This window comes from Lacerta agilis, chromosome 5 (genome assembly GCF_009819535.1).
Source record: "Lacerta agilis isolate rLacAgi1 chromosome 5, rLacAgi1.pri, whole genome shotgun sequence".
Classification (NCBI taxonomy): Eukaryota; Metazoa; Chordata; class Lepidosauria; order Squamata; family Lacertidae; genus Lacerta; species Lacerta agilis.
The window spans coordinates 81144798-81158617 of record NC_046316.1 but is presented as its reverse complement, the minus strand read 5'-3'; the positions used below and the strand labels follow the sequence as shown (position 1 = coordinate 81158617).

At 43.4% G+C, this 13820-nt stretch overlaps 3 protein-coding genes across 9 annotated transcripts in view; 1 reads left to right on the top strand and 2 right to left on the bottom strand.

The window, feature by feature from the left end:
* The window catches only part of PHC3 (polyhomeotic homolog 3), a 48065-nt gene that overhangs the window by 15042 nt on the left and 19203 nt on the right, over positions 1 to 13820 (top strand). The window lies entirely within an intron of this gene.
* On the bottom strand, positions 524 to 3220 carry LOC117047455 (A-kinase anchor protein 4-like). Its single transcript, XM_033150631.1, has one exon. The coding sequence runs from the start codon at positions 3070 to 3072 to the stop codon at positions 691 to 693; it is 2382 nt and encodes a 793-aa protein (XP_033006522.1). The 5' UTR covers positions 3073 to 3220; the 3' UTR covers positions 524 to 690.
* Positions 10643 to 13011, bottom strand: LOC117047457 (A-kinase anchor protein 4-like). Its single transcript, XM_033150635.1, has one exon. It carries the CDS (start codon positions 12865 to 12867, stop codon positions 10822 to 10824), a length of 2046 nt encoding a protein of 681 aa, XP_033006526.1. The 5' UTR covers positions 12868 to 13011; the 3' UTR covers positions 10643 to 10821.

Here is a 13820-nt window from a genome sequence, read left to right as displayed (position 1 = left end):
GAAATAGCAGGGGTGTGGGAGGAAGTTCAGGATATATAAATCAGTGATCCTTTTGTGGACCAAAATATTTATCCTATCTTTGCTTAACTAGTCAATACCAATGTGAAATTGTGGATAGTGTAGTTGGAGAGAGAAACTGAACACTGCAAAATCAAAACCCAACCAATTTTCTTCATATTACTAACAAAATTATTAAACTTCATGGGTTTTGCTTGACAGAAAGTGGAAACCTGAAGTACAAGGAGCACTGTTCAGCAACATAAACCTTTTCACCTAACTTTAAATGCTTTGCGACGTCTGTTGAAGGGGAAGGGAAAGAAGAGGGAAAGAATCTGTGATCAGTCCTGAACCCGGAAAAAAATCTCCCTAATAGTAAAAAAAAGATGTCAAAAGGCAAAACCAACCAAATGGTCTATCCACTACACTGGTAACAATCTCCAATAAAACAACCTCTAGCTTTCGTATCACCTTTCCATCTAATAAATAGTATCTGCATATGAATTAATAAACAAATCAGTGACAGTTGACATTTGTATTTTTTTTATTGATGATTTTGCCCAGCTAGTGTGACAGCCTGTGGAATTTGATGAACTGTTGTCTATGGAAAATGAGCTGTATTGTTATTCCATCTGGTAATTAAGATGGCACTTTGCTGGGTGGAATTAATGAGAGGGAGGTGTTGGCACTTGTCTACAGATTAGCAAGCAACCAGTCAAGAAGTCCGCCACGAGGCATGTTTCCCACAGCGGCATCAACCTGTTGTTTTTCGAAATACTTCATTACCTCCTGCAAAATATCCCCCACACTCGCACCCTTCTTGGCTGCTTTGTCAGCCACTTGAGGAAGCTTCTTCAGTTCCTCATCATTCTCATTCATGAATGTGAGATTGGGCACTTGGAAGTGAGAGGCCGCCATCCATTGGAGGATAGCCTGGAGCTCTTTGTTCTGTGAACTGGTATTGGCACACTGGTTGTTTACTATCACCTCAGAACCAGCGGGCACAAGTGGCTTTCCAATATTAGTAGGTTGTGGAGGTTTCTGGGATGCCATCGAATCTGGACTTGATACACCTTTGTTTCTTGCGGTAAAGTATGTAGCTTGATCATCAGAGTAATCTTCAACAACAAAATCAGGGCTTTTAGTCATGTACATACACAGCTTCATCACAGATTCCATCAGCTGATCAATGAATTTCTTGTTTATTTGGTCCATGTTTTCAGAATCCATTTCTGGATTGCAGTGTTTGGATGAGGATTTTCTGCTAGACCTATCATCATATGAGCTTGGTTTGCAATTCTTGGTGCTTATTTCGCACTCATCTACGTTGAAACCAGCCTCTTGAAGGACCTTCTGGATGATTGATAGGAGAGCACTTTGTATTTCTCCCCTCTGGTAATCTTGCTGTTGTGGATCACCCTTGCAACCATGAGATTTGGAACCATGTTTGCCTCCCTTTTCACAGAACCCAAATGAAGATGTGTTTGACTCATGACATGGCTCCTTGTATTGAGTTAGCAGGTGCTGCTGTATCAACATTAAAGCTGTCAAAATGAGGTCTTTGGCTAGAAACTCAGTTGTGGAGCTACTTTTTTCTGGTCTCTTGTCATGGCATCCCCTGTCTGGACCTTTGCATCCTGTTTTTGATCGCAGCATGCTGATTCCATCCTTAATTATTGTCTCACCTACTTTCTGAGCTGCAGACTGAGCTGGATCTTGCTTTGGTTTTTCCCTCGTGTGTAATCCACCTTTCAAAGATGCGAAGTGCATATTTGGAGCATTAGGATCTAACGAACATCCTGTCTTCAATAAAGAGTATACAAGACTATGCCCTTTCTCCTTAGTTTCCGACATCAAAGCGTTGTACATTCTTAGTACCATTGCTTCTAAAATCTCTGTTGACTTCTGGGTTCCTGCATTGAAGAGATTTTTCTTCACTGTGGTAACAAAGTCAGAGTCTGTCATGAGGACCCCAGTGACATTATGTAGATTTTTCATAGTAGAGTCAATTAAGTCTGATATGACATCCTTTGTGTGTTTGAGAAACACTCTTTTCAAAATCACGCAAGCTGGAAGTGGTTGCCTACTCTTGTGAATCTTTGTGGCATTCACAAATGAGAATGTCATATCCTTAGCATTTTTATTTGCGTAAACCATTAGCCCTTTGTTAAAAGAACCGCAGTCATTGCGACCTGACTGTCCTGACTGTTTCCTTGGATGTATCAAATGAGCATGTGACGGCTTTCCGTCATCACATTCTGGCATGGATTCACTTTGGTTGGAGCATACCTCACCATAAAAGAGAGAGGTTTTCTTGGGACTTCCTTTACCCTCTTCCTTCTTGCCCGTAACCTGTTCTTGAGATGATTTAACACCAGGATCCTGGGCATTTTCCATCACCTCATTCACCATCTTGGATGCAACTTTACTTACAGAACCAGGATTGAGGGCTTTCCCATCTTTGGTGGCATAAATTGCCTGGCGTATACATTTATTGGCAGCATCTTCCAGATTTTCAGAGATCTCTTTACTTGCCATTTGCATAACCAAGGAGCACAACTTTTGAACAGTGCTTGCTACTTCATCTGCAGGTCCTTTCTGACCTTCAGCAGACTTGAAAGCTGTGTTGTTGTTGTTCTGGGACATCTTGTCAGCCGCTGATGGCTTTTGTTGACGAGGGGCAGTAGTAGAAGGGGTCAGTGCATGTTGGAATCCACATGCATATTTCTGCAGGTCGTCAAAGAGCCAGGACACAACATTCAGTTCCTCAGTTGAACCTTGTTTGAACAGACAGACTGCTCCTTCAGTCTTAGACTGTTCTGGTGTCTCACTATCCTTTATTACAATTACCTCTTTGTCCTGCATTTTCCCCAGATCAAGTCCTGTGGCAGTTTCATTGCCTTTAGACTGGCCAGCAGCATCTTTGCCTGTATCGTCTGTGTTTTTTATGTTCAGGCTGGAGACATCAACAAAACAGATCACTTTTCTCTCCTGGTCCTTCCCTCCATCAGGATTGTAGAGGTCTACCTTACACACGCCTGCTTGGCTGTGTAACCAGTCAACTTCTTGAGACATCTTTTGAAGTTTCAACTGGAATTGCACCTAGGACCGTAGTGGGTGTTCTTTCTCAGCTCAGCTGCTTTGGTGACCCTGCCAGACTGAAGATGTTGCCTCCTCTCTCAACTTTCCATGCTCTTCTGCTGCCAGATGTCATTTTCACTTGTGTGCACACATGGTTTCTATGGCAGCAATGACATCACAAAGAAGCACCACTGCCACCCACCAGTGGTGTGATTTCAGTTATTTAACAAGATATTGTTGCCCAACTTTTCTCCTTATCTATCCTACATGGTCTATGAGAAATTTGTTGTGCGTAGGGGGAAATAAATGGTGCATTTTCAAACCTAATAATGGAAAATTAAGAATGGTTATTTTCTACATTTATTTTACTACAAAAAATAATCTATGCAGACCTTAAGTAAAGCTTCCACAGTGATTTAATCATTATTTAATCATAATAGGTTTCTAAACATAGCCACAAAGGAAGTGTCACAACTTTAAAATACTTGAGGCACTTGGTTGTCATCTGTCTGTCTCAAGAGACAATGAAGGAGTGTGCCTTTCAGGGTGAAATCAAACTGTTGGAATGTTACACAGCGTCTGCCGTGGCTGTAGAGATTAATATGGGAGAGGCATATTTTGTTGCAGCTGGGGCAGATGAAGATGTCTTGTTGTACTGCTGCAAATGCACCATGGTGCTTCTTCCCTCTGCACTCCTCCCAGCAGTCCTTCCTCCTCTGGGCACTGCTGTGGATACGTGACATGATTGTCTCCAGGCCCTGCAGTCATCTGCATGGGATTCCTGTGTGACAGAGTTAACAATGCCAGCCTTCACATCTCATTTGCAGATACCTTTGTAACACAGAATTTGTCTGCCAATGGGCCTGGTGCCTGAAGTCAGCTCCCTGCAGTGCTACAGTGTGCTAAAGTAACCCAACTTTGAGGTTACCAATGCATGGGTCTCTGTTGCCGTGCTATCCTTTGTCCAAGAATAGCTGTAACCCATACACAAGCCATAAATGACAGAAGACACTCCTAGCAGTGGAGACCACTTGTGCCTCCGCTGCCACTGCTGGATCCTGGAGCCTTGTTCCTTCAGATGGTTTGCAACCCTGTCTACATTAGATGATCTACCGAATTACTAGACCCAGGAACCCACACACTTAAAAGCAGGGGCATATGAAGTGGGGACGGTCCGTCCCGGGTGTTATCTGAGGGTGGTGACAAATGCCCCCTGGGCAGATTGCCACGCCACCCCCTGAGCACAGCCCCAATGTGCACCGGCCGCAGACTCAGCGCTGTCCACCCGCTGCCTCCCCCCCCCCAGCTGTAGGGCAGGTGAGGCCCTGTGGCACACCCCGCCCCTTCCTAAGGGCGCCCCGCCTCTATGGGCGGTTCACGCTGCCCCTGGGTGCACCGCCCAGGTGCCTGAGAGGCTTCCACCGCACCTGCTTAAAAGGCATGTTCTCAGGATTTAGGTCATGATCTCAATACACATATGAAACCCAGAATATCATTAGATCTCTGGTTGATGGACAGGGTAATAACCTTTGGTTGGCATCACTGGACATTGGGCTGAGGCCTGTCCCTTCTCATACTACTTGTTATTGTTGCCTGCCTCCTGCTCACTGTGGGTGAGTGAGCATTAACATGAATGAGGAGGAGCCATAATTTCTACATCAGGGGCATAGGAAGGGGGGTGGTCCACCCCGGGTGTCATCCCAGAGGGGGATGACAGCCCCCCCCAGGCAGATCACGCCACTATACCGCGATCGGACCCCTGCCGGGAGGACCGCACTGCCACGCCACAATGAGACCCCCACTGGGAGGATTGCACCACCGCACCACAATTGCGCTGCCCCCTTGGGCAGATTGCGCTGCCCCCATGTGCACGGCATGTGCGCCGCTCCAGGTGCCCAAGCAGCTACCTGTGCCACTGCATACCATGTCAACATTCTGAGAGGTGGTCAGATTGGGCGAAGAGAGAATGGCAAGAAGGGAGCTGTGGCATTAGTAACAAATTCTGTGGCACTTAAACCTGGGTAGGGATATAGGATTGCAGCTTTAAATGGTGAAAAAAATTCAGACACTTTGAACTGAAGTCATAGTAATTCATGGAGCTCCTCCTGAGTAGAATCAATCCATACAGTAGGGCTCAGCACCCCTCTTGCACACCTGTCTGATGAATTTGGGAACCTGTTAAATTGACCAGACAAGATCGACTTTGATGCAAGCCAAACAATGCTTGTAGCTCAAGTATCATATAATAGGTCCCATGCTACATCCACTCTGAAGGTTTATAGAACATAAGAGCCCTGCTGGTTCACATTAAGGGCCCATTTAGTCCAGCATCCTGTTCTCATAGTGGCCAACTAGATGCTTTGGAAAAGCCACAAGAGGATCTAAGTGAGAACAACACTCTGCACCCCTGTGTTCCTCAGGAACTAGTGTACTGGAGATATAGCCATCATGGCTAGTAGCCATTGATAGCCTTATCCATGAATTTATCTAACTGCAATTTAAAGCTATCCAAGTTGGGACCCATCACTATAGTTGGTGACAGCAGATTCCATAGTTTAACTATTTACTATGTGATGAAGTACTTCCTGAATTTCCCAGTATTCAACTTCATTGGATAATCATAATTTCTAGCGTTGTGAGAGTATGGGGAAACTTCTATCTGTTTTCTCGACATTGTGTGTAATTTTTTGCACCAGTTTCAATCCCCAGCATCTCAATGGAGGGCTGGAAATGCCCCTTGCCTGAAACCCTGGAGCCAGTTTGGTGTAGTGGTTAAGAGCGGCAGACTCGTAATCTGGGGAACCGGGTTCGTGTCTGCACTCCTCCACATGCAGCTGCTGGGTGACCTTGGGCTAGTCACACTTCTCTGAAGTCTCTCAGCCCCACTCACCTCACAGAGTGTTTGTTGTGGGGGAGGAAGGGAAAGGAGAATGTTAGCCGCTTTGAGACTCCTTCGGGTAGTGAAAAGCGGGATATCAAATCCAAACTCTTCTTCTTCTTCTGGAGAGCAGCTGCCAGTAAGAGTAGACAGTTTTGAGCTAGATAGACCAATGGTCTGATTCAGTAGAAGGCAGGTTCCTATGCCCTAGCTCTGCAATATTATTTTTAATACAGAACTGAATCCCAAGTGCAGTTGCATCTTACATGCGATATTATGATATTGACGGTTTTATTTTTACTATCTTTCTGAATGGTGCCAAACATGCAATTCACCTTTTTCACAACATTTGCACCAACCTATGCACTACAACCCCAAGTTTTCTTTTCTGGTCAGTCACCTCCAGTTTAGAGCCCTTTAGTATACAGTCGTACCTCATGTTGCGTTCACTGCGGGTTGCGAATGACACGGGTTACGAACGCGACAAACCCGGAAGTGGGTTTCATCGCGTGCAAAGAAGTGCCTGCACGATCTGCGCATGCTCCACACAGGTTGCACAGATGCGCGATATTGCACTTCGGCGCATGCGCGAAAGCTCCGCTTGCGGACTTTTAGGGGTGCGAAGGGCACTCTGGAACGGATCATGTTCACAGCCCGAGGTACCACTGTATATGTGAATTTAGGATTTTTTGCCCTATTGTGTATCACTTTATGCTTGCTTACATTGAACTATATTTGCTGTTTTAATGCCAACTCAGCTAGTTTGGAAATATTATTTTGGAGCTCCTCATAGCCCTCTTTTTATTTTACCAATTTTATGTCATCAGCAAAACTGGCCACCTCACTGCTCACTTCTAACTCCAGATTATTTATGAATAGGTTAAAAAGCACCAGAATCTTACTTTCTACACGCCTCCACAAGAGAACCATCTATTTAGTACTACTTTCTGTTTCTCCTTGCTTACCCAGTTACTGGTCCCTAAGAGGGCCTCTCCTCTTATCCAATGATTGCTAAGCTTATTTCAGGGTCTTTCATGAGGGACTGTATCAAGCTCCTTGAAAGTCAAAAGTTCCAAATGTCTGCTGCTTATTGATATCTTGGACTAACTGACACTCACAAAGAACTTTGAAAATTTAGACAGACAAAACTTTCCTTTGTGGAAGCTATGCTGATTCTTCTTCAGCAAGACTTGTTCTTCTATATGCTTGGTGTTTTTATCTTTAAGAGTGCATTCCATCACTTTTCCTGGAACAAATGTTAAGCTAGCTAGTCTAATTTCTTGGATTCCTACCCATCTACCTTGATTGCTTGAAAAAACCACAACCTAGTGTTACATTGACAGTTTTCCAGCCCTTGGGTACGGAAGCTAATCTGAGGAATGAGTTACAGAGTTGCACTGCAAGAAGGAGCAGCACATTCTAATTTCTTTGTGAATCTGGCTCAGCAAGCATCCTCCCTTCTTTTCATTTTTCCTCCTAGGTAACTATTCAACCACAGGAAAATCCTCCAAGTGGAGTGGCCCTATGGATACATATGTGTGAAGTAACACCTGACCAGGTCAATCCATGGTTACAGAGCCTCTTAACTGATGGTGATGCAAGCAAACACACTGGCTGAAAAAATGTACTGCCCCACAGATGCAAATGATCACCAAATAGTGGCATATGTGATCTTAATTGTGTCTGATCAGCTTCCGCAGTCCATTCTCACCACATGCTCAAAAAGTCACTGTTTGACCATGCCCCACAGAATTGGTTTGTACTAGGTCAAACTTACAGGTATTTGCAGACACCAGTGGCAATAATACCCACATTTAGGGGAGGTAGACATTACCTTACTCAAGGTCACAAAAACAAAAAATGAGCCTTCCAAGCAATTGACCATTTGCATGTATATTTAAGAGCACTATAGGCACTGCTCCCAGTTCGCTTAACAACGCTTACCAGGTCCTGGGTGCCACTCAATATTAAGTCCAGGGTCACCACCCCTCTGGTCAATTCCAACACCAGCTGTTATAGTGCATAGTCATTTAGGGCATCTAGAAATTTTACCTCTTTGTCATGACTGGCACACATATGTAGCCATTCTATACATTACTGCAATGTCTCCTCTTTTAGATACTTCCTTAATTTCATTCATCATCTCAAGGTCTCCTTGAGCATTTTGATAGCATGTCCCCAGTACTAAATTATTTTGGGGGCCCAGTATCACCACTCTCAATGATTCTGTGGTGGAGTCTGCCCATTTTGAGATTTCTAGCTTGCTGGATTCAGTGCTGTCTTTGAGGTGCAGAGTGACACCACCTCTGGTCTGCCCTTCTCTGTCCTTCCTGTAGCTCCAGTTGACCCATCTTGGAGACTTCTAGCATTAGCATATAAACACTTGTATACCAGTCTCCTCTTGAAACTTTGTTTACCCTCCAGGTGTCCAATCCTTCTCCCCCAGTGAGACTTGCTCCACATTTTGAAAATGTTAGCCTTGAGACTATGTTTTCTTTTATGAGGGTCACCGCTGAGGCTTGCTTTGAGGAGGTCTACCAGAGTCTAAGAAGATGCAGTTCCCAAAACACTGTAAACCTTTTAATTCTGGCAAGCTTTCAGTGAGCATGATGCAGGTTTGGGAAGTGTGCGTGAAATAGATAGTATTTTTAATGAATTTATGCTGCTAATTATATTGAAATTATTCACATATCAGCAGGCTGGCTAAGGGCAAGCTGGCAATGTGTGTAGTAAGCAATGCTGAATTTGCAAACAGAACTCTTCCAAGGATAACAGCAGTCTGTATAAGATTACTATATTGCATGCTCTCCATAGTGTCTCTTGCAATATAGTACAAAGCATTGCCTAACATTTCTCCAGTTAATTACCATGTGCTGATTATTACTGCTCTTCACCTCATATGTTTGCTTCCATCAGTTTTGTAGCAGCAAATAATTGGTTTTCATATCATATAGTTTTGCATAAAAGAACTTTTTTCCTTGGTTCTGGTAAGGGGTGGTTCCAGGTTTGATAAGCCTTTTGGCAACCTGTGCAGTGAGAGGTATCTCAGGGAGGAGGAATTGTGTAAACAGAAAAATCCTCTATAGTGCACAACTACTGTACTTGATGTGGGGCTGGTAAGGTCAAAAGCAATGTGCAGAGAGAGTTCTAAGATGAAGGCCGGGGACCCAACAGAGAAAGTACTTGCAAGTTATTCTTACTGTTTGTCCTAAAAGATAATGTATGTGCATGTAGGATTATATTTTGTAACTGAAAGATCTGCATTTTTTTTAACATTATTAATTGTAGACTCATGAAAATAATTGGTTTTTTTTAAATGGTGAAAATTTCTTAAGCATTTTATGGTGCAATCTTTTGTTCTTCGTCTTTCCATAATCAAGTGGCAGAGACTCTTTTATTTTTCTGCCACATGTTGTGACATACCCTTGTAGAGATCCACCAATTCAGAATGGGTAGAGCTTAAATGACAGAAAGTAAAACACTTATTTTTCGTGTAATCAAGCTTCCAGTCCTTGCAACTGGTACATCTTTGTCCTTCATTATGTAGAAAGAAGACACAGGTCTACTTTTATTCTTACTTGTCTAAAATCCTAAACTTTGTTAAGCTAGAAGTAACACCAAAATTACCTTGCTGAGACTTAAGATATTAAAACAATACTCACCACACTCAAAATTGCAGGATAGTTATTTAGTCCTTGTTTAGTTCATTGTGTTGCCTACAATTTAGCATTAAATTTCATGTGTCAGAAAGGACATGCAAAAAAAGATGCACCATTCCAGCTGCAACAAGGATCTATCCAGGTGATTGACTGAAGCTAGGTATATAACGTGATGCTCAAGATGAGGACCTCTTATTCATCCCACTGTCATGAACTTTCTGTTATCAGGTTGTGTGCATTTTAGGAGGGGGGGGGGAAGTATTCCTGATTTCAGATACATTAATTTATGACACCCTGAATTGGTCAGCAAGATCTAACAATGCTTGATATTCTATGATTCCACCTCAGCAGTATACAGCTTAACGTGTCTGTCTTTGGTTACAGACATCCTGGATGCAACCATGAAAGAGGCAACTGACTTTCAAAATAGCTAAGAAGTAGAGGGAGTCTCCCATAAGTGCCAGAGGTTGCAGTTTGTCCCCAGTAGTTTGTTAATTGCATTCTACTTCCCTATGAAATTTATGGGCAGCAGCAAAGGAGACGCACGGAGATTCCTTTAAAATAAACTGGACTGGAAGTGAACACAACGTAAATGCATTGTCCTAACATTTATTTTCTGGAGCGCTCCTTTTGGAGACAGAATACTTCTTTATATCAGTAGGTAGATGAGGGTGGAATGTACAAAGCAGAAAGTGGGCGTCACAAAGCAGAAGTGAATATAAGCTTTTAAAATTTAACACATTCTGATTTGTAACGAGTTGAGACGGTTGCCACAACTGATACTTTCTCATCTACTGTGACCGGAAACATGGACTGTTTTGGACTCCCTCCTCTCCCTTCTTTTCCCCACCTTTCTGTGCCTTATCACTAATTTTCATTAGCAGCCTACAGGAGTAGTAGAAACACCTTGAACACATCCTGCATTTTTATTTTTATTTTTAATGCTGTTTCTGGACTCCTTGGACTATGTATAATGTTGCAGCTAATTAGGACCTGGTTATTTGAAGTGATCAATAAACAGCCTGTCTCCCCTCTCACTTTTTTTTATTCTTTTTTATTGATGAGCTTGCCCAGCTACCCCAGTTCAATTCAGTGCAGTGTTGCTTGCAGTGGGGCTGTATTGGTGGTTTCAGTTGCGCCAGCAAAGAGTGGTTTCGGCGCCTAGACTGGGCTCACGAGAGTAACATGAGAGGGAAGAGTTAGTTCTTACAGGTTAGCAAGCAGCCAGTCGACTAGTCCACACCGAGGCATTTGTCCCGACATGGCATCCACCTGTTGTTTTTCATAATACCTCATTACCTCCTGAACAATGTCGCCTACGCTGTAGCCCTTCTTGGCTGCTTTGTCAGCCAGCTGAGGAAGCCTTGCCAATTCTCCATCTTGATCGTTCATGAATGTCAGGTTTGGCACATTGAATTGTGAAGCAACTAACCACTGGAGCACAGCTTGCAGTTCTTTGTTCTGTGTACTGTTGTTGCAGTTCTGGTTATTCACAATCACCTCAGAGCCCCTACCACACAATGGCATCCCATTAGATTTTCCGTCATCACCGCCTTTAGCCATCAGCATGCACAGCTTCATCACCGATTCCACCAGTTGGTCAATAAACTGCTTGTTTATCTGTTCCATGTTGTCATTCATATCAGGCCCCCCATGTGATTTTGATAAGGCCCTCTGTGGTCTGCACTCGGCAAAGGAAGGCTGCTTATAGCCTCTATCTTGGGGACACTCGTCTGCAACACCAGCTTCTCTAAGTACTTTCTGGATGATGGACAAGAGAATACTTGAGAGATCGCATTTTTGGGATTCCAGGCTTTCCTGCCTGCCCCCACCTTGCCTTGAACCATATTTGGACCCACCGCTTCTGTCGGAGTAGCAAAACGATGTGCAATTTGTCTCAGTGGTGGGTGCTTTATCTTTGTTTTTTTCTAAGAGGTGTTGCTGTATTAACATTAACGCTGTTACAATAAGGTCTTTAGCATACACATCCATTGAACAGTGCTTGTCTGCACCTTTGCTTCCACCAGGATGAGGCCTCATTTGTCCATTTCCTCCTCTGCCCCCCATTTCACCTTTAAGTGATGCAAACTGCAATCCCTGAGTTCTGGAGTCTGTTTGTGTACCTGCTTTTAGTGCTGTGAAAGCTAGGCATTGCTTTTTATCGTCTCCTGACAATGCTTTGAATAAACGTTTCACCATTGCTTCCAGAATCTCAGTTGACTTCTGGGTTCCTGCATTGAAAAGGTTCTTCTTTACTGTATTGACAAAGTCAGAGTCTGTCATGAGCACTCCTGTGACGTTGTGTAGATTTTTCATGGTGGAGTCGATTAAGTCAGATATGACATCCCTGGTGTGTTTCAAAAGTACCTTCTTTAACACCACGCAAGCTGGTGGAGGTTGCTTGCCTTTTTGGACTTTCATTGTCTTCATGAATGAGAACATCATATCTGAAGCAACCTGGTTTGCATATACCATCAACCCTTTGCTTACAGAGCCATCATCCTGTCCAGGACATGACTGTTTCCTTTCCAACTGTCTGTCTGCTCCCTGACCATTCCTGTGGCCGTTCTGATTGCACATCTCTCCATAAAAGACAGAAGCTTTTCTAGGGTCATCGTGAGATGATTTGGGGGATAGCTTGCCATAGTCTGCGCTGCTGTTCGATCCGCGGGGATTGATTGATTGCCGAATGCATTTACCACTGTCAAATTTATCCTTCATTTCCTTCTGTGCCATTTGAACCACTAAAGAACAGAGTTTGTTAACATAATAGGAAAGATCATCTCCTCCTCTCGGGCAACCATTGCCCCTGAAGGAAGTATCGCTGGTCTGGGACATCTTGTCAGGCGCAGGTGAATTGTAAGCCGATTTACGAGGGCCTGAGGGGGTTAGTGCATGCTGGAATCCAACTGCGTATTTCTGAAGGTCGTTGCTGAGCCAGCTAACAACGTTGAGTTCTTCAGAAGAGCCTTGCTTGAAAAGGCAGACGGCGCCTTCGGTATTAGATTGGGGATCGTTCTCGTTGTCCTTTATTACAATTACTTCCTTTTCTTCAAGATTACGAAGGTCAAGACAAGGGTCAGCGGCACCAGATAATCCTCTGTTGTTTTTGAGCTTGTCTGTTACTTTGAGGTTGCCAACATCAACGAAACAGATAACTTTGCGGTCTTGGTTACTTGACTCGTCGGGACTGTAGAGGTCTACTTTGCAAAGAGCTGACTGACTCTGTAGCCAATCAAACTCCTGTTCCATACTATGGTGCCCAGAATCTGAATTGTGCCCCAGGTTGTGGAGCGTTCTTGTTTCGGTTTCGCTGACCCTGCCCCACTCAAGATGTTGCCTCCTCTCTCAGCTTTCCATGCTCTTGTACTGGCTGATGGCATTTTCATTTGTGTGCACACATGGTTTCTATGACAGCAGTGACATCATAAAGCATGGATATCATCCACCAACCAGTGATGCCTTGGCCCTGCTTAACATAAGATTGTATTTTTCCCCTGTTAACCTGTACTAAAAGCATACCCAAAATATTAAAGTATTGATTTTAGTAGTCAGGTTGAAAAATAAGGGAGTGTATTGGTTTGCTTCCTAAGTAATCTCCCTTTTCAGAACACAATCAAGGAAGCAGGCAACCAGCTGTTCCAAGATAAGCTTTTATTTTTGTAGAAATAAACATATTGCATTTGCATTAGCTCAGTGTGCCACATATTTGAGTGTGTATGAGAACTAAGAGCTCAAGGGCAATCTTTTCTCATGTAGGATCTTTGGCCTCAAAGCTTCCAGTGACCTCACAAAGAACTGTTGCCACATCAATAACCCTATCCTCTCAATTTTTTGATCTGCTTGCTTTTCTGCTGCCTCTTTTTTTCTGCCACTACCTTCAGTCTTACTGTGGTATGTTACCTTTGAATACTCTTCTTATTTTCGTTTCTAGTTTCCTTTTCATTATTCATTGTCCTCTGTAGTTTTTAAATAGCTTAATGTATTATTTCTTAAAAGTGAGACTGTGACTTTGACCATATTAGGGTCAGGAACCTAGTCATAGACACTGTTTTGTCTAAAAGACAGACAGGCAGAGCAATGAAGAAAAGAAAAGAAAAGAAAAATCATCCATCTCGATATGTAACAGAGCAAACAGCAAAAAGTTCATTCCTCTTCAAGATGAAGGTGGGGAGTTTATGTCCTTCCTGGAGAGAAGGAATCTT